The sequence below is a fragment of the Dendrobates tinctorius genome, unplaced genomic scaffold (genome assembly GCF_039654945.1).
Source record: "Dendrobates tinctorius isolate UK_male_01 unplaced genomic scaffold, ASM3965494v1 ptg000367l, whole genome shotgun sequence".
Classification (NCBI taxonomy): domain Eukaryota; kingdom Metazoa; phylum Chordata; class Amphibia; order Anura; family Dendrobatidae; genus Dendrobates; species Dendrobates tinctorius.
In genome coordinates this window covers 2888394-2913812 of record NW_027362033.1, presented here as the reverse complement: position 1 = coordinate 2913812, position 25419 = coordinate 2888394, and the positions used below count along the sequence as shown (strand labels likewise).

At 58.0% G+C, this 25419-nt stretch overlaps 1 protein-coding gene across 6 annotated transcripts; it reads right to left on the bottom strand.

Annotated features, from left to right (window-relative positions):
- Positions 1 to 3650: 3650 nt before the first annotated feature.
- LOC141075698 (RING finger protein 145-like) lies at positions 3651 to 25105 on the bottom strand. Of its 6 annotated transcripts, none has more exons than XM_073562822.1 (11): positions 24853 to 25105; positions 13105 to 14781; positions 12916 to 13024; positions 12752 to 12837; positions 10940 to 11175; positions 10681 to 10856; positions 10413 to 10517; positions 10130 to 10312; positions 9839 to 10049; positions 8397 to 8753; positions 3651 to 8258 (listed from the first exon to the last, which is right to left on the bottom strand). In XM_073562822.1, exons 2-11 carry the CDS (start codon positions 13259 to 13261, stop codon positions 7950 to 7952), a joined length of 1929 nt encoding a protein of 642 aa, XP_073418923.1. In that variant the 5' UTR covers positions 13262 to 14781; positions 24853 to 25105; the 3' UTR covers positions 3651 to 7949. The 6 variants fall into 6 exon arrangements, with proteins under 6 accessions (XP_073418923.1, XP_073418920.1, XP_073418924.1 ...); XM_073562819.1 differs by having other exon boundaries at positions 10377 to 10517; positions 24853 to 25102; XM_073562823.1 differs by having other exon boundaries at positions 9902 to 10049; positions 10377 to 10517; positions 24853 to 25097.
- Between the last annotated feature and the right edge of the window lie 314 nt (positions 25106 to 25419).

The window sequence follows — 25419 nt, the reverse complement described above, 5'->3', positions numbered from 1 at the left end:
AGTCAGTACCTGGTGACCACCCATCACCTCAGTAGTCAGTACCTGGTGACCACCGATTGCCTCAGTAGTCAGTACAGGGTGACCACCCATCACCTCCATCATCAGTACTTGGTAACTGTTGCCAGTACCTGGTGACCGCCCATCGCCTCAGTAGTCAGTACCGGGTGACCATCCAGCATCTCAGTAGTCAGTACCGGGTGACCATCCATTGCCTCAGTAGTCAGTACCTGGTAATCACCCATTGCCTCAGTAGTCAGTACCGGGTGACCATCCATCATCTCAGTAGTCAGTACCTGGTGACCACCCATCGCCTCTGTAGTCAGTACCGGGTGACCACCCATCGCCTCAGTAGTCAGTACCGCGTGACTATCCAGCATCTTAGTAGTCAGTACCTGGTGACCACTCATTGCCTCCATCATCACCATCTGGTGACCGCCCAGCGCCTCCATCACTTCTTCTCGTCACTTGTACACAGGTTATGGAGGATCTCGGCAGGATATTGTGCCAAACATCTTGGAAGACTGATCCCAGATCTCCTGTATTTCAGGCTTGTGCGGATCCTTCTGTCTCTTCATGTGATCCCAGACAGACTGGATGACGTGAGATCAGAGATTCACCCCCAGAAATCCTCGTTATTCATGGCATTGCAGCCCGACAACCCCCAACATTCGACAAGAATACATTTTGAGCCTTTCAGACGCCTCCAGATGGGATTACGAATGGATATGAGTCACTGCTCCTGCAGACCCTGATTTTTCTGCCGCTCCACGGCCCTCCAGGAATAATCTTCCTTCTGTTACAGCCACATTTTACCCATTGTCGTCCTCAGGATAGAGACCTGCTGCCATTTTTCTGTCCCCAGTTGCTACGTTTTCACGTAGAGTTGACTTTCTTGGTCGTTCCACGTAGAATTTTTTTTGGCCACAATTCTTCCTTGAAGACCAGTCCTGGTAAAACACAGTAGATGGTGGAGCTGGTCCCACTGGTTACTGCCAGTTCTGAGCTAGTGGCATGGCTGGACATCTTCTGATATCGAAGGAAAGTAACATGTCTCATCCAAATTTACAGCAGGAAAAGAACAGGGTAAAGGGACTGACACAAATATATAAGGCCTGTTTCACACTTCCGTTTTTTCAAATCCGTCAAAATCCGTTGGTTTCCGCAAAAAAACGGATCCGCCATTTTTTTGCAGGATCCGTTTTTTTTGTCCCATAGACTTCCATTAGTGGTTACCGCGGATCCGTCAAAAAAACGGATCCGGTTTTTTAAAAACGGATCCGTTTGCATCAGTTTCCGTCAAAAAAACGGAAACGGATCCGTTTGGCGGACACAAAAACGGAAGTGTGTAACAGGCCTAAGACGTTACACCACCATCCTGTGCTTTATAGACAGATACCGTTCTTATTACGTACAGTCATGGCTGAAAGTGTTGGCACCCTTGAAATTATTTCATAAAATTAAGTTTTTCTCCCAGAAAATTATGAGAATCCCACGTTTTGTTATACACATTTATTTCCTTCATGTGTATTGAAACAGAAAAAAAAATAGAGAAAAAAAGGCAAATTACATAATTTCACACAAACCTCAAAATGAGTTGGACAAAATTAATGGCATCTTTACACAATTGTGGGGTAAACAACTTTGTGATGCTTGTTCACATTCACCTGTGGCAAGTAACAGGTGTGGGCAATATGAAAATCACACCTGAAACCAGATAAGAAGGGGAGAAGGTGCCTCAATCTTTGCATTGTGTCTGTGTGGGCCACACTAAGCATGGAGAACAGAAAGAGAAGAGGATTAAGAACCAAAATTGTCTGAGGATTAAGGACCAAAATTGTTGAACAATATCAACAATCTCAAGGTTACAAGTCAAGATGAGCGAACCTTCCAAGGTATGGTACGCTGAACATCCCAATGTTTGCCAATTAGACAAATGCACCTGAACCCTATTAAATTAAATTGGAGGTAAAACCAAATATATACACAACACCTTAAGACACCATGAAAAGTGGCATCAATTGACCCACAGTAGAAATTTGCAAATAGCACAGCAGCAGCCAGGCATGGGCCATGAGGTATCAGGGTCTGGCTCAGCTTTTACAGCTTGGATTTGAAGTTTCAATTAAGACGATGTGGGTGAGAAACCAGGGTAAGCATTCTTATAAGGGCGCCCTGATACCTATTTTTTTCCCAGCCACACTCAGAAGCACAAACATCAGTTTCATACAGTAATATTGGTAGAAAATGTAAGGAAAGTAACACAGGTAGTTGAGTGAAAGTGACTGCAGGGCTACCTGTCTGGGAGCACCACTTACACGGGCAACACGCATGAACGAGACCCAACTTGAAGTCTCCACATATCAAAAAATAATTGTCACATACCATTAAAGTGTCATCAATTTCCACAGAGTAGAAACCGTATAAGCCTCTGACACATCTTCTACTATAGGCAACCCACCAGATGGATGCCCAACTAGGAGTCTCCACATTTCAAAAAATTGTTAGGCCTCTTTCACACTTCAGTTTTTTGTGTCAGTTAAAATCCGCCAAAATGGTGGATAAGCGGATCCGTTCCTAACTGATGTGAACGGATGCCACAGGATCCTTGTTTTTGACGGATCCATAGAATGAGGAAATTTAAAGGAACCGCTGAGAGAGAGAGAGAAAGGGGAGAGAGAGAGAGAAAGAGAGAATTTTTTTTTTTTGTCCGGCACCCAGACAGAATTTCGGGTTAAATCAGTTTCTGGAGGATCCGCCGCCCAAAAAAACGTTGCAAGCTCCGTTTGGAAATCTTTGAGGACGTTGACGGACACCAACATTTTGGCGGATCCTCACAAAAACGGATGCAACGGACGGCAATCCGTCAAGATCCGCCAGTAATGAAAGTCAATGGGGAAAAAAACGGATCCGCAAACAAAAATGGCGGATCCGTTTTTTTTCAAAATTGGCAGATCTTGACTGATTGTTAAAAACGGAAGTGTGAAAGAGGCCTTAGTAACATCATCAGCAATAGAAACAGCAGGCACAGAAGCCACCACAAAGGTGGCACAGACTGCAATAATGCAAGGTCAACGAAAGACACTAACAATGACACCATTGCCAGTCTGCGACTGGGGTGCAAGAATCATCGGAGATCCATGCCTTGTTTATTTTGATGAAAGTTAGGTGGTCTACACTTTCAGGAGACAGCCGGATGCACTTATCCATCAGGACACCACCAGCAACACTGAAATCATGTTCTGAGGGATTGCTGGCTGCCGGGCATGACAAAACCTCCAAGGCGTGACAGGCTACTCTTCCATTTTTGAAGAACAAGATGCAAAAAGGTCCAAATTGCCCCTGATGGTCGTGATATTGAGCTCCAGATACTCCTGCATCATCCTCTCCAGTCATTCACGTCAGACGTGCAGCAAGAAGGTTCTCATGTGTCGGGCGCTTCCATGAGGTCCAAGTCCATGGTGCTTTGGTCGCGGAGTAACACTCAAGGTTGTTTCCTCAATCGCCTTCCGCCAACCACAGACAACAGAGAGTGGATCATTATTCGCTTCAACTCCTGACTGTTGCGCGTCCATCCCTTCTTCCTCAATTTGTTCCGAACCTTCACCAACAGTTTGTCTGTTACAATGAGGCCACCTTGATCGCTGTTATCCACCCTCCCATGGCAGCGGCCTGTGCAATGATAGTCCGGAACTTAGAGATATTGTTATCCCTTCCGCATCCTCCTCTTCCTCTGGGACGACCACCTCCACATGCAGACTGTTCAAAGTGTGCTCCAGCATGTAAGATGACAGTAATAGTGATGGTGATGACGCCATCGTCAGCGCTAACCATCTTAGTAGCCATTTTGAAACTGTGCAGAAGTCCTTCATCCGTGCCCACTCCGCAAGCATGATTGGCACCATATCCATACTGTGTTGTGCCAGGCTATGCAAAAAGACATACTGCTGCACCAGGGATCAGCACTGCTGCCACAGTCACTGCACCATGTAGAGTGGAATTCCACTATGTCGGAACATCGCAAATCAAACGGTTAACCCGAAGGCTGAAAGACCTCTGCATCGATGAAAGTCGAATGACCTACGGGGTGTGATCATCAGAAGTGAGCACACAGCAACTGTGCTTTCTGCAGGAGGGCATCTGGGCCGGGATAGTGGCAGACAAATTGCTGTACCACCAGGTGGAGGACATGAGCCATGCAAGGCACGTGTGTGAGGTTGCCCCGGCTTAGGGCTGCCACCGGGTTCGCACTATTATCGCATACAGCCTTCCCTGGCTCCAGGTTCAGACCGATGCTGGCCATAGCCAGCGTTGTGTCTGAGGAAGCAGTGCTCTTCGTCTGCTGAGCTACTCCGCTGCATACCTCTAGGTTCACGCCAAGTGGGATCTACAACCTTAGGCCATGATTTCACATGCAAAAAACACGGCCGAGTCTTGCATGTTAATACCAGACACTGTTGCCGGCACTCGGATCGAAGCGTGCAGTCGCATATCAATACATGCAACTGAACACTCCGCTCCCGAGTGCTAGGTATTAACCCGCGAGACTCAGCCGTATTTCTCTCCCGGCCTTATCGTCATCCTCTCTGTTGTCACCCTCTTTCTCTTCCTGCCCGACACCACAGTATGGCCCGCAAGCATCTCTGCAGAGTCTTGTCAGGATTACTTCCACCCGTGGTGGTTAACATCTGGTGATGAAGGTCTGGATTCTACTTGGACTCTGTTTCACACGGCTCCGGATCCAACACGAAAAAATTTTGGGCATCGCTGGAGATGCTTTCCTTCTTTGGATTTCGTGAATCTTTGGAGCAGACCTCTGATGCACATGGAATAGAATGTGTGACCAGCTCTGCAGAAATCTGTAGGAAATTTTTGACAAGGGAGAAACAAGGGTGATTGGGTGCCACTTCTGAGAATTGTACTGTGTGTGATGTTAAGGTGGAGGAAGAGAGGCCACTTGATTCAGCGCTTGCCATCCACTGGAGCACATGCTCCTTCTTAGCCTCATCTACAAAGCGTAGCCCTGTGCGACTGCCACGGAAAGGAGTGAAGTATCTCGTCCAGTAAAATATGTTGTCAGTGGTCTTTGGATACGACGAGACGGTGATTGTTCACTTGCACTTTCATTAACACCTAATCCATGTACATGTCAAACACCAAGCGTATTCCCCCTTCCACCACGACCTCACTTTTTCCCCACTCATGTTGTATGTTGCCTTCCCCTCTTGTACCCTACGGTTTTGCAACCTTAGGCCCACAGCTGTCAGTCACTTGTCACTAAATGAACAATCACTATTTTCTTAGTGTGCCTGAACAACACTGTTATACCTAACGATTTTGATGAGCAAATGGAGCCTTCTGGCTGAACCTCAATATTCCACACTGCCACACAAGTTTATCCCAAATCATTTGGATTAGCAAATGGGGCCTCCTAAGACTGAAACAGTTTTATCACAATCTACTTAGATGGTAGAAAATCGATTTCACACACAACAGGATCCTATCTAGATAACCAAGTTTCAGCAGCAGCAGTAGGAGCGGCTTCTCTGCACTGTGACACTGAGAACATGGCGACAGAAAAATAAGATGTCCACTTTTTCTATGGACAGGGAGATGTGATTTCGGCTGCCAAAGAAGACTTTGCATCATGACGTCATGGGTGGTTTATGAACCCCGATTGGCTCCCGGAATGTACACGTTAAGTTATCACAGAACGGAAAAAGAAAGTAGTCGGCAGCTTCTCTGACCTAGACGACCCCCCCCCATCTTACAGCACCACTATCCTAGACAAAGTGGGGAAAAAAAACATTAGTGGAAACTCAATGATTTACCGAACTGTGACCAAATTTTGCCGACTTTGAGGAAAGACGCTCGTGAAACCGAATACAAATCCGAATGTGTTACGTCCGTGCCGAATTTAAGATTGGTGAATGTTTTACAAGTAAAATCCGAAAACGGTTTGAACAGCAAACACGATTGAGTGCAACCATTTTCACATATTTAAGCAGCTTTTTTTGGTATGCACCTGTACAGACTAGTTCTTGATGCTTCAGTCAGTTTTTCTGTTATTTGTTTTCCGAACAAGATCACTCATCTCTAGATACAAGTCCAACTCCAGTGATCTTGATATTACCAATATAGAGCTTTTTGGTAAAGCACATTATTCTACGGTCTAATGAGGCCAACAAAGAAAAGAACACACTACCTACACTGAAATATGGTGGAGGTTCGCAGATATTTTGGGGTTGTATAAGTGCTTCTCTAACTTGGTGCCTTTACCGTACAATACATCATGAAATGTGAAGATTACCACAGGATTTTGGGTGGCAATCTAGGGTCCAGTGTCAGAAAACTGGGCTTGCTTCCTAGGTCATGGGTCTTTCAGCAGGACAATGACCCCCAATTTATTGCAAGCCCCCAGAAATGGATGGAAACAAGGTGCTGGACAGTTCTGAAGTGTCCGGATCTGAATCCCATTGATCATCAGTGGAGAGATCTTACAATCGTTGTTGGGAGAAGACGTCTTCACATATGAGAAGAGTTGTCCAAGAGCCCAGCTGAGAAGTGTAAGAAGCTTGTGGATGGTTATAGGAAGCGGGGCTGACCAAATATTACGGTGAAGGTGGCCAACAATTTTGACTGTGCAATTTTGGGGTATTGTGTGAAATTATGCACAATTTGACTTTTTTCCTCATTTTTTTTTTGTGATGTTACAATACACAAAGGAAATAAACGTGCGTATAACGAAACTTTGTGGAACTGTAATAATTTACTGGGAGAAATACTTCATTTTCTTGGACCATTTCAAGGGTGCAAACACTTTCAGAAAATGACAGGATCTGAACGGTTATGTTTCAGAAGGTCTCTAATCGGGATTTACTGCCCTCCAACTAGTGATAAAAAAAAGCAGAACATGAAAGAGTGTGAACGGACCTCAGTCCCCGACACGAGCGACGTCAGACTCTGAGCAGCAAGTGAAGGTTGTGACCACAGACATCAGCTACACCAAACCGTCCGGTGTGAAGCCGCGTAATACTGCTATAAGCGGAGGCCCGGCGCCCTCTGGTGGTGCAGCACAGGCTGCGGAGCCATAAAATAAAATCTTCACTCTCTTATTAGTGTATAAATTATTATATAACAGATCAGGCACCGGGACGGCGGACTCCGCTCTGCCGGGAATGGGACTCTGGGCTGAATGTAGAAGCCCTGGGCTCTGTGTCATCTAACAAGTCCCAGGCATGGCAGAGCCTTCCTCTTGTCAGTCTGCAGCCCGGACACAAGTAGTGGCGGTCCCAGGCACTGTGCAGGACGGTATGGTGGTCCGCGGTGCAGCAGGTAGAAGGCAGCGTACGAATCCTCAGAGCGGCTCACGTATGACAAAACCCATCACCGGGACGGCAGCCATGGATAAACTGACGACACATTTCCATCAGACGGGACGGCCGTCGCCCTCTCCTCCTATAACACTCCAGCGTTGTAATATCAGGCTGCCTATAACTGTAGCGCCATCACTCAGCCGTGCCGGATTACGGCTCATACTCCCATTATAAGACGGATGAACTGTCCACATCCTGAACGGCAGCAACAAAGGTTCATCTCCAGCTCTGCACCGCAGCGGAGCACGTCCTGACCCTGTAGGTGACTGCAGACTAGCAGAAGGTTGAGCGCAGCTCTGGAGGTAATCAGAGCATAAGACAAGGAAGCTCAGGACCCAAGATGGAAGGCAGAGAATGAGCCCATCATGTCCAAGGAGCAGGTAACCCACATCATCACCCTCGGCTGAGGAGCCGCACCTTCGACCAGAAGATTCTGCACCCATTTCTGGCCTGGGGGTCCCTTCAGGCAGTGGGCTGCACTGCATTCTGCACACCTTGTGGGGGGACTAGACTGCAGCACTTGTGTAATCTGGTCGTCACTTCTCTGCAATCTCTGTATCTGAGGGGCCCAAAGCACTATCCCCGCTCCCATCCCACCTCCTCTCCCGCTACCAGGCGCAAACCTTCTCCTGCTCCCCTCTCCTCTGCCGGTCCTGCTTCCCCCATCCCCTCCCCTGGCCCCACACCCATCCCCTCCCCCGGTCCAGCCTCTCCTGTTCCGCTCCGTTCATTGTCTCTGGACTCCACAGATGGCGGTTGGAGGCTGGAGAACGACGTCACAGGGTAGTGGCACATCGGGCAGGTGTCCTGAACATACAACCACTTCCGCAGGCAGTCAGCATGGAAAAAATGGTTGCAAGAGGTGACCACAGCCATGGACATGTCCTGTGGGGGAAAGGAGACACACAAGGTGGGCACTGAGCCTGCTCTGCTGCACGGCACGGGGGGGGGGGGGGGGGGGGGGAGATGTAAATCGGGGGCTGCGGGATGAGCGCAGCTCTGGCAGTCACTGGTGCATCTCACCTGGAAACAAATGGCGCAGAGGTCGTTGTGCGCGCTGAGCTGCTCCTCCGATGCCCGCGGTAAGGAGCTGATCTTGTTGGCGGCTTCTCTCCGCAGCAGGAAGCTGCTCCACCCGGACTGCGCCCTCAGCCAGAGATTGACGTAGGAGTGGACGATGATGACGGAGACGCCGATCCAGCTCCACTCACCGAACACGGACTCCCACATACCGAACGCCACCACGCACAGGGCTACCAAGAACTCCAGCACTCGGCTCACCGCGTTCACACCGTACATGATCTCATCCATCCGCTGCACCGTGCCATCCTGCAGCAGCTCCACCATGAAGAGGGCGTAGACGAAGAGCGTGCCCAGCACCTGTGTGTGAGAGAGAGCAGAAATACTCTGTGCTGTGGGAATCCCGCTCCGTCCACTATGCACCCCCATAGGAGACCCCTCTCCTGTAATGCTCTGTGCTGCGGGGATCTGCTCCGCCCACCATGTACCTCACAGGCGCTCAATGGTCCCTGTGGGAGCCTCCTTTTCTCACTTTCCCTTCGCCCACCCCCCGTGGACTCCTCCCTTTACTCACCACCCGCCCCTAGTGGACTCCTCCCTTTACTCACCATCCCCCACAGTGGACTCCTCCCTTTACCCACCACCCGCCCCCTGTGGACTCCTCCCTTTACCCACCACCCACCCCCTGTGGACTCCTCCCTTTACCCACCACCCACCCCCTGTGGACTCCTCCCTTTACCCACCACCCACCCCCTGTGGACTCCTCCCTTTACCCACCACCCACCCCCTGTGGACTCCTCCCTTTACCCACCACCCACCCCCTGTGGACTCCTCCCTTTACCCACCACCCACCCCCTGTGGACTCCTCCCTTTACCCACCACCCACCCCCTGTGGACTCCTCCCTTTACCCACCACCCACCCCCTGTGGACTCCTCCCTTTACCCACCACCCACCCCCTGTGGACTCCTCCCTTTACCCACCACCCACCCCCTGTGGACTCCTCCCTTTACCCACCACCCACCCCCTGTGGACTCCTCCCTTTACCCACCACCCACCCCCTGTGGACTCCTCCCTTTACCCACCACCCTCTGTGGACTCCTCCCTTTACCCACCACCCCCTGTGGACTCCTCCCTTTACTCACCACCCCCCTGTGGACTCCTCCCTTTACTCACCACCCCCCTGTGGACTCCTCCCTTTACCCACCACCCCCTGTGGACTCCTCCCTTTACCCACCACCCCCTGTGGACTCCTCCCTTTACCCACCACCCCCTGTGGACTCCTCCCTTTACCCACCACCCCCTGTGGACTCCTCCCTTTACCCACCACCCCCTGTGGACTCCTCCCTTTACCCACCACCCCCTGTGGACTCCTCCCTTTACCCACCACCCCCTGTGGACTCCTCCCTTTACCCACCACCCCCTGTGGACTCCTTCCTTTACTCACCACCCCCCTGTGGACTCCTCTCCTTTGCAGTGGCTCCTCCCCAGAGTACGAGTGGGTGCTCACCTGCAGGGATGTGAGGAGGCAGCTGGACACCATGATCAGGAGCCAGAAATCCATATCAAAGAAGAGACAGAGTTTGTAAGCCATGAATGAGGGGAAGAGGAGCAGGAAGAGGCACATGCTGACCCCGCGGAGGTGCCGCCATGGACTCCTGGGGAGCAGAGAACACATTACTGTCAGGGCCAGGAGGACTACAAGTCACAGAAAATCAGGACTGCCCTGTATTCCTACCTGTTACCGGTGGCGGCCAACGCTAGGACGATAGGGTCAGAGATCTCCACCATGGACTGGAGCGTGGAGGTGACCACGATAAAGAGGATGATACTGAGGAGGAAGGTCCGCTGCAGGACGTGGAGGTCCAGGAGGCCGGTCTGCAGCGCCAGGAGGATTAACGTTACCCCCTCCGTTACACCCCTGTCCAGAGACACATATTAATACCCTCGGTGCGGCCCCAGGCACATGGTATAGTCATACTCACCGGTGCATGACGTTGCCATGCTGCAGCGCTGCGTACCCCAGCAGGTAGAGCTTGCAAAGATTCAGTGCTCCCAGCGCCAAGTACGAGACGGTGAAGGTAAGGCCGAGCAGACAGTAGGGGGTCCCACAGCACTCGGCCACACTGTGGGGGCAATACAGAGGCATAGAAATATTGGGGAGCTCCCAGGACAAGATACGGGGGGACCTACCGGGACAAGACACCGGAGGGCACACAGGAACCTGCTCAAAGAACTATGAAGGGAACATGAGGGTGACAGCAAAACTTAGGAGAGGAGAAGGATTACCTGCTCAGGACGATGAAGATGGGCCCCTGCTCCTCCAGGGCCCCCGGCTTTGAAGATAGGGTGCTGAAGATTTGCAGCACGAATATAACCATCCAGAAGATGAGAAACAGCAGCGGGATGGCGAGCTGTGACCACAGGCACATTCCGACCGCCAGAAGCCGGGAGAGGTCGGTCACCTGCCGGAGAAAGCGTGACCCCTAGATATGAGCACAGCTAGCAGCACACCACGCACCGGGGGGAGGCCGCCGTCTCACCATACCTGACTCATCTCCTGGTAGGCTGCTGTCAGGAGGCTCCGGACTCCGCTAATTCCGGTCAGCGCGATGTACGTCATCACCAACAAGGACGGGGCCACGGACAAGGTGCTGAGCAGTGGCAGAGTCTGCAGTGGGAGCCCTGCCAACTCCGAGAGTAGAGGTAGCAGGGGGGCAGAGAAGAGCCAAACATGGCGCGTCCTCATCAGCAGGGAGCAGAGCGTCGCCACCATCACCAGACCTGCAGATCACACACCGTCAACATAGGGAGCAAACAAGGCTGCCGGGAGGAGGTGCAGGCCGACAGCTCCTCCAGGTATCTCAGCAGCTGAGATACATGACACACAAAGGTCAGTGATAAGGAGGCTGCAGGTTGTACGCCGCAGTATGTGACAACACAGCATTTAATCTGAATTATCCAGACATATATTTTCAATAGGCCAAGAGACATAGACTATTATCTCAATGTTGACTCTTGAATTTATGTGTTTTCCTTTGATTGGTCAAGAAACACAGACTATTGTTCATATGAGCCTGCATGTTGACTTTTGAGTTGCTCTTTGCTGCAGCTTATTGTCTGCTATCTTTGAGGGACAGGGACATAGGGCAACTGCACAATTGATGCATTTAATATCCTAACTATGCAGATTAACTACTCAGTGACCTGTGGATGATGACCGGAGAAAGAGATGTGGGTATAAAAGGAATTTCTATAGTTCTACAAGAAGAATCAGAGAGACTTTACAAAACCACAGCCAGGAACACTCTACAGGACAGGAGTCAGACATCAAGACTCCATCACGGGAGACAGATTTGACATTCTACAGGATGCCAGCTTAGGGGACCTCGGCCCCGGCTGGAAGAATATAGATCGCTCCATTGACCATCACTGAACCCATGGATATGTTTGGAGTAGTCAGGATTTGGACCCATCGGTCATCTGAGCCCCATGGATACGTTTGGTGAAACAAGGATTGGGACTAGAGTTGAGCGAATTTGCTCGGGTCCCTGCTTATTCGGCAAGCTATACCACTTACCGAATAAGCTGCAGAGGGAACACGGCTTCCTTAATCGTGCTGGCTGATCAGCTGCATGTGTCGCAGCTGTGTGACAGTCACGACATGCATGGAGAGCCTGTTTGTTGGGCTCTCCATGGATGTGCTGTGACTGTGACACAGCCGCGACACATGAAGCTGCAGAGCCGAACAGCTGATCAGCCGGCGCGACGCAGGAAGTAGGTGTTCCCTCTGCGGCTTATTCAGTAAGTGCTATAGCTTGCCGAACAAGCAAGGACCCGAGGAGATTTGCTCATCACCGGTCACCTGGCTTCATGGAGATGTTTGGAGAAGCCAGGTTGTGACCTTAGCACCTCTTCCCTGTGTGTGCCACAAGTGGGGTAGTCGTCCCTGTAAGCTCTGAAGTCACAGCTGCTCTTATCCCGGCGAGTCAGCGGAAGGGTGCGACTCTGTAATGTGCACCATCTTGGGTAATTGCCAGGACTGTTCTGTCAGCTATTGTGTGTTCAATAAATTATTGCCACACGGTCAGAGGAGAGCGAGCGTTCGGTGGGATGAGCCCTGGTCCATGCAGTTTCGGACTAGAGCGCCTGCTGAACCCCCGTGTTTCCACACAGTATAAGACCTGACGTCCCTCAGGTCACACCGCGACAATCCCCCGCCCCCCCATGCAACCATCCCCTCCTACCACCTCGTCCTACCGCGGTGGATCCCCACCTCCTACTCTTATCACATTGCAATGGATATTTTCCGAGAGCAGACACAGTGAAGGACCCCACCCTCCCCCAGGGTCCGTATCACCTGTGAGTGTGCTGAAGCTGTGCGTTACTGATGCGTGGTCCTCATACACCGAGACCCCGGCCGACATCTCCTGCCGGATAAAGTCCCTGATGGTAAAAACAGGAAAACCCTCAGAACCGGAGTTACGGAATGCAAGGCGGAAAAGCTGGGCTGCAGTCACTCACCTGCTGATCTGGTGCGCCATGTACAGCAACAACGCGGTCATGAAGTACAGATAGAGGCGGAGCAAAGAGCGCAAGGGGAGGAGCAACAGCAAAATGGAGATCACCTGAGCTATGACACAGGAGAAGGACGTGCCCATCAAAGTCCGAACCGCAAGTGACGAAGGGACAACATGACGGAGCCGCACTCACCAAAATAGTACACATCCTGCAGGGAGGGCGCGCCGAGAACGGAGTGCTCAGAGGTCAGCAGCGCCAAGTCCTGCACATCCAAGCGATAGAGCAGGTCCAGAGTCACGACACAGGGGACACGTAGGACGACATTGGTGGCGCCCTCCAACCGGGACATGACGAGGATTCAGTGCTGTACACACGGCCGATCACTGCCCCGCACCATACACTGCACACACAGCCAGTCACTGCACCGTACACCGCACGCACAGCCAGTCACTGCACCGTACACCGCACGCACAGCCAGTCACTGCACCGCGCCGAACACCGCACGCACAGCCAGTCACTGCACCGCGCCGAACACCGCACACACAGCCAGTCACTGCACCGTACACCGCACGCACAGCCAGTCACTGCACCGCGCCGAACACCGCACGCACAGCCAGTCACTGCACCGCACACACAGCCAGTCACTGCACCGCACACACAGCCAGTCACTGCACACCGCACACACAGCCAGTCACTGCACCGCTCCGAACACCGCACCACCAGTCACTGCACCGTGCCGTACACCAAATACACAGCCAGTCACTACACCGCGCCGTACACACAGCCAGTCACTGCACCATGCCGTACACCAAATACACAGCCAGTCACTACACCGCGCCGTACACACAGCCAGTCACTGCACCGCGCCGTACACCAAATACACAGCCAGTCACTGCACCGTACACCGCACACACAGCCAGTCACTACAACGCGCCGTACACACAGCCAGTCACTGCACCGCGCCGTACACCAAATACACAGCCAGTCACTACACCGCGCCGTACACACAGCCAGTCACTACACCGCGCCGTACACACAGCCAGTCACTACACCGCGCCGTACACCAAATACACAGCCAGTCACTACACCGCGCCGTACACACAGCCAGTCACTACACGGCGCCGTACACACAGCCAGTCACTACACCGCGCCGTACACACAGCCAGTCACTACACCGCGCCGTACACACAGCCAGTCACTACACCGCGCCGTACACACAGCCAGTCACTGCACCGCGCCGTACACCAAACACACAGCAAGTCACTACACCGCGCCGTACACACAGCCAGTCACTACACCGCGCCGTACACACAGCCAGTCACTGCACCGTGCCGTACACCAAATACACAGCCAGTCACTACACCGCGCCGTACACACAGCCAGTCACTGCACCGCGCCGTACACACAGCCAGTCACTGCACCGCGCCGTACACCAAATACACAGCCAGTCACTACACCGCGCCGTACACACAGCCAGTCACTACACCGCGCCGTACACACAGCCAGTCACTACACCGCGCCGTACACACAGCCAGTCACTACACCGCGCCGTACACACAGCCAATCACTACACCGCGCCGTACACACAGCCAATCACTGCACCGCGCCGTACACACAGCCAATCACTGCACCGCGCCGTACACCAAATACACAGCCAGTCACTACACCGCACCGTACACACAGCCAATCACTGCACTGCGCCGTACACACAGCCAGTCACTGCACCGTACACACAGTGGACACCATACCCCGCCGGCATCACCAGTGCGAGCTCACGGCAGGAACCACCAATCAGAAGACACAAATATCAGACATCGGAGCGACCAACGGAGACACAAAATATCAGTACATGTCCGATCACTTCGAGACCTGCAGGAAGGAGAAGAAAGAGAAGACCTCACAGTCATAGTACTCCTAAAAATAACCCCCCGTAGACCGTGCCACAGACTTTTCCCCGTCTCCCGGTACACCGTGCATAAACCAAACGCCCCCCCAGTACATTGCTCCACAGACCTCCACCCACCAGAAAGCGGATCCACAGAACCTGCCCCTCCCAATACACCGATGTACAGACCTCCCCCCTACCCTCCCAGTACACGCTCCACAGACCGCTTCCCACTCCCGGTACAGGCTCCACAGACCTTCTCCCACTCCCAGTACACCGCTCTACAGACCTCCACCCTCCTCTCCCAGTACACCACTCCACAAACCTCCCCCCCAGTACATCACTCTACAGACCTCCCCATTCCCCTTCCGGTACACCGCTCTACAGACCTCCCCCCTCCCGGTACACCGCTCTACAGACCTCCCCCCCAGTACAGCACTCTACAGACCTTCCCCCTCCCGGTACACCTCTCTACAGACCTCCCCCCTCCCGGTACACCGCTCTACAGACCTCCCCCCCTCTCCTCCCGGTACACCTCTCTACAGACCTCCCCCCTCCCAGTACACCTCTCTACAGACCTCCCCCCTCCCGGTACACCGCTCTACAGACCTCCCCCCTCCCGGTACACCGCTGTATAGTACAGACCTCCCCCCCTCTCCTCCCGGTACACGGCTCTACAGACCCCCCCCCCCCTCCCGGTACACCTCTCTACAGACCTCCCCCCTCCCGGTACACCGCTCTATAGTACAGACCTCCCCCCCTCTCCTCCCGGTACACCGCTCTACAGACCTCCCCCCCTCCCGGTACACCGCTCTACAGACCTCCCCCCCTCCCGGTACACCTCTCTACAGACCTCCCCCCCTCCCGGTACACCTCCCTACAGACCTTCCCCCTCCCGGTACACCGCTCTACAGACCCCCCCCCCCCGGTACACCGCTCTACAGACACCCCCCCCCCCGGTACACCTCTCTACAGACCTCCCTCCCTTCACCCGGTACACTGCTCTACAGACCTCCCCCCCTCCCGGTACACCGCTCTACAGACCCCCCCCCCCGGTACACCTCTCTACAGACCTCCCCCGCCGGTACACCTCTCTACAGACCTCCCCCCCCCGGTACACCTCTCTACAGACCTCCCCCCTCCCGGTACACCTCTCCACAGACCTTCCCCCCCTCTCCTCCCGGTACACCTCTCTACAGACCTCCCCCTCCCGGTACACCGCTCTACAGACCCCCCCCCCCCGGTACACCGCTCTACAGACCCCCCCCCCCCGGTACACCTCTCTACAGACCTCCCTCCCTTCACCCGGTACACCACTCTACAGACCTCCCCCCCTCCCGGTACACCACTCTACAGACCCCCCCCGGTACACCTCTCTACAGACCTCCCCCCCCCCCGGTACACCTCTCTACAGACCTCCCTCCCCCGGTACACCGCTCTACAGACCTCCCCCCTCTCCTCCCGGTACACCTCTCTACAGACCTCCCCCCTCCCGGTACACCTCTCTACAGACCTCCCCCCTCCCGGTACACCTCTCTACAGACCTCCCCCCTCCCGGTACACCTCTCTACAGACCTCCCCCCTCCAGGTACACCTCTCTACAGACCTCCCCCCTCCAGGTACACCTCTCTACAGACCTCCCCCCTCCAGGTACACCTCTCCACACACCTCCCCCCTCCCGGTACACCTCTCCACACACCTCCCCCCTCCCGGTACACCTCTCCACAGACCTCCCCCCCCCCCCGGTACACCACTCCACAGACCTTCCCCCCCTCTCCTCCCGGTACACCTCTCTACAGACCTCCCCCTCCCGGTACACCTCTCCACAGACCTCCCCCCCCCCCGGTACACCACTCCACAGACCTTCCCCCCCTCTCCTCCCGGTACACCTCTCTACAGACCTCCCCCCCCCCGGTACACCGCTCTACAGACCTCCCCCCCTCCCGGTACACCTCTCCACAGACCTCCCCCCCCTCTCCTCCCGGTACACCTCTCTACAGACCTCCCCCTCCCGGTACACCACTCCACAGACCTTCCCCCCCTCTCCTCCCGGTACACCTCTCCACAGACCTCCCCCCCCCCGGTACACCACTCCACAGACCTTCCCCCCCTCTCCTCCCGGTACACCTCTCCACAGACCTCCCCCCCCCCGGTACACCTCTCCACAGACCTCCCCCCCCTCTCCTCCCGATACACCTCTCTACAGACCTCCCCCTCCCGGTACACCGCTCTACAGACCTCCCCCCCCCCCCCGGTACACCTCTCTACAGACCTCCCCCCCTCCCGGTACACCTCTCCACAGACCTCCCCCCCCTCTCCTCCCGGTACACCTCTCTACAGACCTCCCCCCTCCCGGTACACCGCTCTACAGACCTCCCCCCCCCGGTACACCTCTCTACAGACCTCCCCCCCTCCCGGTACACCGCTCTACAGACCTCCCCCCCCCGGTACACCGCTCTACACCTCCCGCCCTCCCGGTACACCTCTCCGCAGACCTCCCCCCCCCTCTCCTCCCGGTACACCTCTCTACAGACCTCCCCCTCCCGGTACACCGCTCTACAGACCCCCCCCTCCCGGTACACCTCTCCACAGACCTCCCCCCCCCCCCCCCCCCCGGTACACCTCTCTACAGACCTCCCCCCCCCCCCCCGGTACACCGCTCTACAGACCTTCCCCCCCTCTCCTCCCGGTACACCTCTCCACAGACCTCCCCCCCCCCCGGTACACCTCTCCACAGACCTCCCCCCCTCTCCTCCCGGTACACCTCTCTACAGACCTCCCCCTCCCGGTACACCGCTCTACAGACCTCCCCCCCCGGTACACCTCTCTACAGACCTCCCCCTCCCGCTACACCTCTCTACAGACCTCCCCCCCCCCGGTACACCTCTCTACAGACCTCCCCCCCTCCCGGTACACCTCTCCACAGACCTCCCCCCCCTCTCCTCCCGGTACACCTCTCTACAGACCTCCCCCCTCCCGGTACACCGCTCTACAGACCTCCCCCCCCCGGTACACCGCTCTACAGACCTCCCCCCCTCCCGGTACACCGCTCTACAGACCTCCCCCCCTCCCGGTACACCGCTCTACAGACCTCCCCCCCCCCCGGTACACCGCTCTACAGACCTCACCCCCTCCCGGTACACCTCTCCACAGACCTCCCCCCCCCTCTCCTCCCGGTACACCTCTCTACAGACCTCCCCCTCCCGGTACACCGCTTTACAGACCCCCCCCCTCCCGGTACACCTCTCCACAGACCTCCCCCCCCCCCCGGTACACCTCTCTACAGACCTCCCCCCCCCCCCGGTACACCTCTCCACAGACCTCCCCCCCCCGGTACACCTCTCCACAGACCTCCCCCCCCTCTCCTCCCGGTACACCGCTCTACAGACCTCCCCCCCCCCCGGTACACCTCTCTACAGACCTACCCCCCCGGTACACCTCTCTACAGACCTACCCCCCCCCCGGTACACCTCTCCACAGACCTCCCCCTCCCGGTACACCGCTCTACAGACCTCCCCCCTCCCGGTACACCGCTCTACAGACCTCCCCCCTCCCGGTACACCTCTCCACAGACCTCCCCCCTCTCCTCCCGGTACACCTCTCTACAGACCTCCCCCTCCCGGTACACCTCTCTACAGACCTCCCCCCTCCCGGTACACCTCTCTACAGACCTCCCCCCTCCCGGTACACCTCTCTACAGACCTCCCCCCTCCCGGTACACCTCTCTACAGACCTCCCCCCTCCCGGTACACCTCTCTACAGACCTCCCCCCTCCCGGTACACCTCTCTACAGACCTCCCCCCTCCCGGTACACCTCTCTACAGACCTCCCCCCTCCCGGTACACCTCTCTACAGACCTCCCCCCTCCCGGTACACCTCTCTACAGACCTCCCCCCTCCCGGTACACCTCTCTACAGACCTCCCCCCTCCCGGTACACCTCTCTACAGACCTCCCCCCTCCCGGTACATCTCTCCACAGACCTCCCCCCTCCCGGTACACCTCTCCACAGACCACCCCCTCCCGGTACACCTCTCAACAGACCTCCCCCCCCCTCTCCTCCCGGTACACCGCTCTACAGACCTCCCCCCCCGGTACACCGCTCTACAGACCTCCCCCCCTCCCGGTACACCGCTCTACAGACCCCCCCCCCCCCGGTACACCTCTCTACAGACCTCCCCCCCCTCTCCTCCCGGTACACCTCTCTACAGACCTCCCCCTCCCGGTACACCGCTCTACAGACCTCCCCCCCCCCCCGGTACACCTCTCTACAGACCTCCCCCCCTCCGGTACACCTCTCTACAGACCTCCCCCCCTCCCGGTACACCTCTCCACAGACCTCCCCCCCCTCTCCTCCCGGTACACCTCTCTACAGACCTCCCCCCTCCCGGTACACCGCTCTACAGACCTCCCCCCCCCCGGTACACCGCTCTACAGACCTCCCCCCCTCCCGGTACACCGCTCTACAGACCTCCCCCCCTCCCGGTACACCGCTCTACAGACCTCCCCCCCTCCCGGTACACCGCTCTACAGACCTCCCCCCCCCCGGTACACCGCTCTACAGACCTCCCCCCCTCCCGGTACACCTCTCCACAGACCTCCCCCCCCTCTCCTCCCGGTACACCTCTCTACAGACCTCCCCCTCCCGGTACACCGCTTTACAGACCCCCCCCCTCCCGGTACACCTCTCCACAGACCTCCCCCCCCCCCCGGTACACCTCTCTACAGACCTCCCCCCCCCCCCGGTACACCGCTCTACAGACCTTCCCCCCCTCTCCTCCCGGTACACCTCTCCACAGACCTCCCCCCCCCGGTACACCTCTCCACAGACCTCCCCCCCCTCTCCTCCCGGTATACCTCTCTACAGACCTCCCCCTCCCGGTACACCGCTCTACAGACCTCCCCCCCCCGGTACACCTCTCTACAGGCCTCCCCCCCCCCCGGTACACCTCTCTACAGACCTACCCCCCCCCGGTACACCTCTCCACAGACCTCCCCCTCCCGGTACACCGCTCTACAGACCTCCCCCCCCGGTACACCGCTCTACAGACCTCCCCCCTCCCGGTACACCTCTCCACAGACCTCCCCCCTCTCCTCCCGGTACACCTCTCTACAGACCTCCCCCCTCCCGGTACACCTCTCTACAGACCTCCCCCCTCCCGGTACACCTCTCTACAGACCTCCCCCCTCCCGGTACACCTCTCTACAGACCTCCCCCCTCCCGGTACACCTCTCTACAGACCTCCCCCCTCCCGGTACACCTCTCTACAGACCTCCCCCCTCCCGGTACACCTCTCTACAGACCTCCCCCCTCCCGGTACACCTCTCTACAGACCTCCCCCCTCCCGGTACACCTCTCTACAGACCTCCCCCCTCCCGGTACACCTCTCTACAGACCTCCCCCCTCCCGGTACACCTCTCCACAGACCTCCCCCCTCCCGGTACACCTCTCCACAGACCTTCCCCCCCTCTCCTCCCGGTACACCTCTCCACAGACCTTCCCCCCCTCTCCTCCCGGTACACCTCTCTACAGACCTCCCCCTCCCGGTACACCGCTCTACAGACCCCCCCCCCGGTACACCGCTCTACAGACCCCCCCCCCCCGGTACACCGCTCTACAGACCCCCCCCCCCGGTACACCTCTCTACAGACCTCCCTCCCTTCACCCAGTACACTGCTCTACAGACCTCCCCCCCTCCCGGTACACCGCTCTACAGACCCCCCCCCCGGTACACCTCTCTACAGACCTCCCCCCCCCCGGTACACCTCTCTACAGACCTCCCCCCTCCCGGTACACCTCTCCACAGACCTTCCCCCCCTCTCCTCCCGGTACACCTCTCTACAGACCTCCCCCTCCCGGTACACCGCTCTACAGACCCCCCCCCCCCCGGTACACCGCTCTACAGACCCCCCCCCCGGTACACCTCTCTACAGACCTCCCTCCCTTCACCCGGTACACCACTCTACAGACCTCCCTCCCTTCACCCGGTACACCACTCTACAGACCTCCCCCCCTCCCGGTACACCACTCTACAGACCCCCCCCCCCCCGGTACACCTCTCTACAGACCTCCCCCCCCGGTACACCTCTCTACAGACCTCCCTCCCCCCCCGGTACACCTCTCTACAGACCTCCCTCCCCCCCCCGGTACACCGCTCTACAGACCTCCCCCCTCTCCTCCCGGTACACCTCTCTACAGACCTCCCCCCTCCCGGTACACCTCTCTACAGACCTCCCCCCTCCCGGTACACCTCTCTACAGACCTCCCCCCTCCCGGTACACCTCTCCACAGACCTCCCCCCTCCAGGTACACCTCTCCACAGACCTCCCCCCTCCCGGTACACCTCTCCACAGACCTCCCCCCTCCCGGTACACCTCTCCACAGACCTCCCCCCCCCCGGTACACCACTCCACAGACCTTCCCCCCCTCTCCTCCCGGTACACCTCTCTACAGACCTCCCCCTCCCGGTACACCTCTCCACAGACCTCCCCCCCCCCCCGGTACACCACTCCACAGACCTTCCCCCCCTCTCCTCCCGGTACACCTCTCCACAGACCTCCCCCCTCCCGGTACACCTCTCCACAGACCTCCCCCCCCCCGGTACACCACTCCACAGACCTTCCCCCCCTCTCCTCCCGGTACACCTCTCTACAGACCTCCCCCCCCCCCGGTACACCGCTCTACAGACCTCCCCCCCTCCCGGTACACCGCTCCACAGACCTCCCCCCCCTCTCCTCCCGGTACACCTCTCTACAGACCTCCCCCTGCCGGTACACCACTCCACAGACCTTCCCCCCCTCTCCTCCCGGTACACCTCTCCACAGACCTCCCCCCCCCCGGTACACCTCTCCACAGACCTCCCCCCCTCTCCTCCCGGTACACCTCTCTACAGACCTCCCCCTCCCGGTACACCGCTCTACAGACCTCCCCCCCCCCGGTACACCTCTCTACAGACCTCCCCCCCTCCCGGTACACCTCTCCACAGACCTCCCCCCCCTCTCCTCCCGGTACACCTCTCTACAGACCTCCCCCCTCCCGGTACACCGCTCTACAGACCTCCCCCCCCCCCGGTACACCTCTCTACAGACCTCCCCCCCTCCCGGTACACCGCTCTACAGACCTCCCCCCCCCCGGTACACCGCTCTACAGACCTCCCGCCCTCCCGGTACACCTCTCCACAGACCTCCCCCCCCTCTCCTCCCGGTACACCTCTCTACAGACCTCCCCCTCCCGGTACACCGCTCTACAGACCCCCCCCTCCCGGTACACCTCTCCACAGACCTCCCCCCCCCCCGGTACACCTCTCTACAGACCTCCCCCCCCCCCGGTACACCTCTCTACAGACCTCCCCCCCCCCCCGGTACACCGCTCTACAGACCTCCCCCCCCCCCGGTACACCGCTCTACAGACCTCCCCCCCCGGTACACCTCTCTACAGACCCCCCCCCTCCCGGTACACCTCTCCACAGACCTCCCCCCCCCTGGTACACCTCTCTACAGACCTCCCCCCCCCCCCCGGTACACCGCTCTACAGACCTTCCCCCCCCGGTACACCTCTCTACAGACCTCCCCCCTCCCGGTACACCTCTCCACAGACCTTCCCCCCCTCTCCTCCCGGTACACCTCTCTACAGACCTCCCCCTCCCGGTACACCGCTCTACAGACCCCCCCCCCCCCGGTACACCGCTCTACAGACCCCCCCCCCCGGTACACCTCTCTACAGACCTCCCTCCCTTCACCCGGTACACCACTCTACAGACCTCCCCCCCCTCCCGGTACACCACTCTACAGACCCCCCCCCAGTACACCTCTCTACAGACCTCCCCCCCCCGGTACACCTCTCTACAGACCTCCCTCCCCCCCCGGTACACCTCTCTACAGACCTCCCTCCCCCCCCCCGGTACACCGCTCTACAGACCTCCCTCCCCCCCCCCGGTACACCGCTCTACAGACCTCCCCCCTCTCCTCCCGGTACACCTCTCTACAGACCTCCCCCCTCCCGGTACACCTCTCTACAGACCTCCCCCCTCCCGGTACACCTCTCCACAGACCTCCCCCCTCCAGGTACACCTCTCCACAGACCTCCCCCCTCCCGGTACACCTCTCCACAGACCTCCCCCCTCCCGGTACACCTCTCCACAGACCTCCCCCCCCCCCGGTACACCACTCCACAGACCTTCCCCCCCTCTCCTCCCGGTACACCTCTCTACAGACCTCCCCCTCCCGGTACACCTCTCCACAGACCTCCCCCCCCCGGTACACCACTCCACAGACCTTCCCCCCCTCTCCTCCCGGTACACCTCTCCACAGACCTCCCCCCTCCCGGTACACCTCTCCACAGACCTCCCCCCCCCGGTACACCACTCCACAGACCTTCCCCCCCTCTTCTCCCGGTACACCTCTCTACAGACCTCCCCCCCCCCGGTACACCGCTCTACAGACCTCCCCCCCTCCCGGTACACCTCTCCACAGACCTCCCCCCCCTCTCCTCCCGGTACACCTCTCTACAGACCTCCCCCTGCCGGTACACCACTCCACAGACCTTCCCCCCCTCTCCTCCCGGTACACCTCTCCACAGACCTCCCCCCCCCCGGTACACCTCTCCACAGACCTCCCCCCCCCTCCTCCCGGTACACCTCTCTACAGACCTCCCCCTCCCGGTACACCGCTCTACAGACCTCCCCCCCCCGGTACACCTCTCTACAGACCTCCCCCCCTCCCGGTACACCTCTCCACAGACCTCCCCCCCCTCTCCTCCCGGTACACCTCTCTACAGACCTCCCCCCTCCCGGTACACCGCTCTACAGACCTCCCCCCCCCCGGTACACCGCTCTACAGACCTCCCCCCCCCGGTACACCTCTCTACAGACCTCCCCCCCTCCCGGTACACCGCTCTACAGACCTCCCCCCCCCGGTACACCGCTCTACAGACCTCCCGCCCTCCCGGTACACCTCTCCACAGACCTCCCCCCCCTCTCCTCCCGGTACACCTCTCTACAGACCTCCCCCTCCCGGTACACCGCTCTACAGACCCCCCCCTCCCGGTACACCTCTCCACAGACCTCCCCCCCCCCGGTACACCTCTCTACAGACCTCCCCCCCCCCGGTACACCGCTCTACAGACCTTCCCCCCCTCTCCTCCCGGTACACCTCTCCACAGACCTCCCCCCCCGGTGCACCTCTCCACAGACCTCCCCCCCCCGGTACACCTCTCCACAGACCTCCCCCCCCCCCGGTACACCTCTCCACAGACCTCCCCCCCCCCCGGTACACCTCTCCACAGACCTCCCCCCCCCCGGTACACCTCTCTACAGACCTCCCCCCCCCCGGTACACCTCTCCACAGACCTCCCCCTCCCGGTACACCTCTCCACAGACCTCCCCCCCCCCGGTACACCTCTCCACAGACCTCCCCCCCCCCGGTACACCTCTCCACAGACCTCCCCCTCCCGGTACACCTCTCCACAGACCTCCCCCTCCCGGTACACCTCTCTACAGACCTCCCCCTCCCGGTACACCGCTCTACAGACCCCCCCCCCCCCGGTACACCGCTCTACAGACCCCCCCCCCCCCGGTACACCTCTCCACAGACCTCCCCCTCCCGGTACACCTCTCCACAGACCTCCCCCTCCCGGTACACCGCTCTACAGACCCCCCCCCCCGGTACACCGCTCTACAGACCCCCCCCCCCCCCGGTACACCTCTCCACAGACCCCCCCCCCCCCGGTACACCTCTCTACAGACCTCCCCCCCCCCCCCGGTACACCTCTCTACAGACCTCCCCCCCCCCCCCCGGTACACCTCTCCACAGACCTCCCCCTCCCGGTACACCGCTCTACAGACCTCCCTACCCCCCCCCGGTACACCTCTCTACAGACCTCCCTACCCCCCCCCCCCGGTACACCTCTCCACAGACCTCCCCCCCCCGGTACACCTCTCTACAGACCTCCCCCTCCCGGTACACCGCTCTACAGACCTCCCCCCTCCCGGTACACCGCTCTATAGCACAGACCCTCTACCCCACAGCGCTGCATCTCCCGCAGAACCCCATGCTTTACCGCTAGGTATTTTCCTGTCACTTTATTCCTCACTTCAGGTCCCGGACAGATGCGGTTCCCCTGGTGACGCCGGATCCGCCATGATAGTTCAGGGCAGATGCCCGACAGCCACTGACGCGTCCTGATTTCGTAGAAACAGGTTCCTACGCATGCGCAGATAGGAACTGCAGCGGCACTGAGGCTGCAGTTGGTGGCGTGCAGCATTTCATTGGTAACGCGCCCTCGTCAGGCGGATGCCTCTCACTGCACTGATGCTGCCCTGTCCGGTGCTGCCACAGTGGCGGCCATGTTATCGTAGTCCTCATCTATAGGCCAGTGGGCCGCCATGTTGTCGGAGTCCTCATCTATAGGCCAGTGGGCCGCCATGTTGTTGGAGTCCTCATCTATAGGCCAGTGGGCCGCCATGTTGTCGGAGTCCTCATCTATAGGCCAGTGGGCCGCCATGTTGTCGGGGTCCTCATCTATAGGCCAGTGGGCCGCCATGTTGTTGGAGTCCTCAACTATAGGCCAGTGGACCGCCATGTTGTTGGAGTCCTCATCTATAGGCCAGTGGGCCGCCATGTTGTT

Coding starts and splice junctions, on each gene's coding strand:
- LOC141075698 (XM_073562819.1), bottom strand. CDS start 13,261: ATGTCCCGGTTGGAGGGCGCCACCAATGTCGTCCTACGTGTCCCCTGT. Junction 12,838..12,915: donor ATGGCGCACCAGATCAGCAG/GTGAGTGACTGC, acceptor TTTTACCATCAG/GGACTTTATCCGGCAGGAGA. Junction 10,518..10,680: donor ATCTTCATCGTCCTGAGCAG/GTAATCCTTCTC, acceptor TTGCCCCCACAG/TGTGGCCGAGTGCTGTGGGA.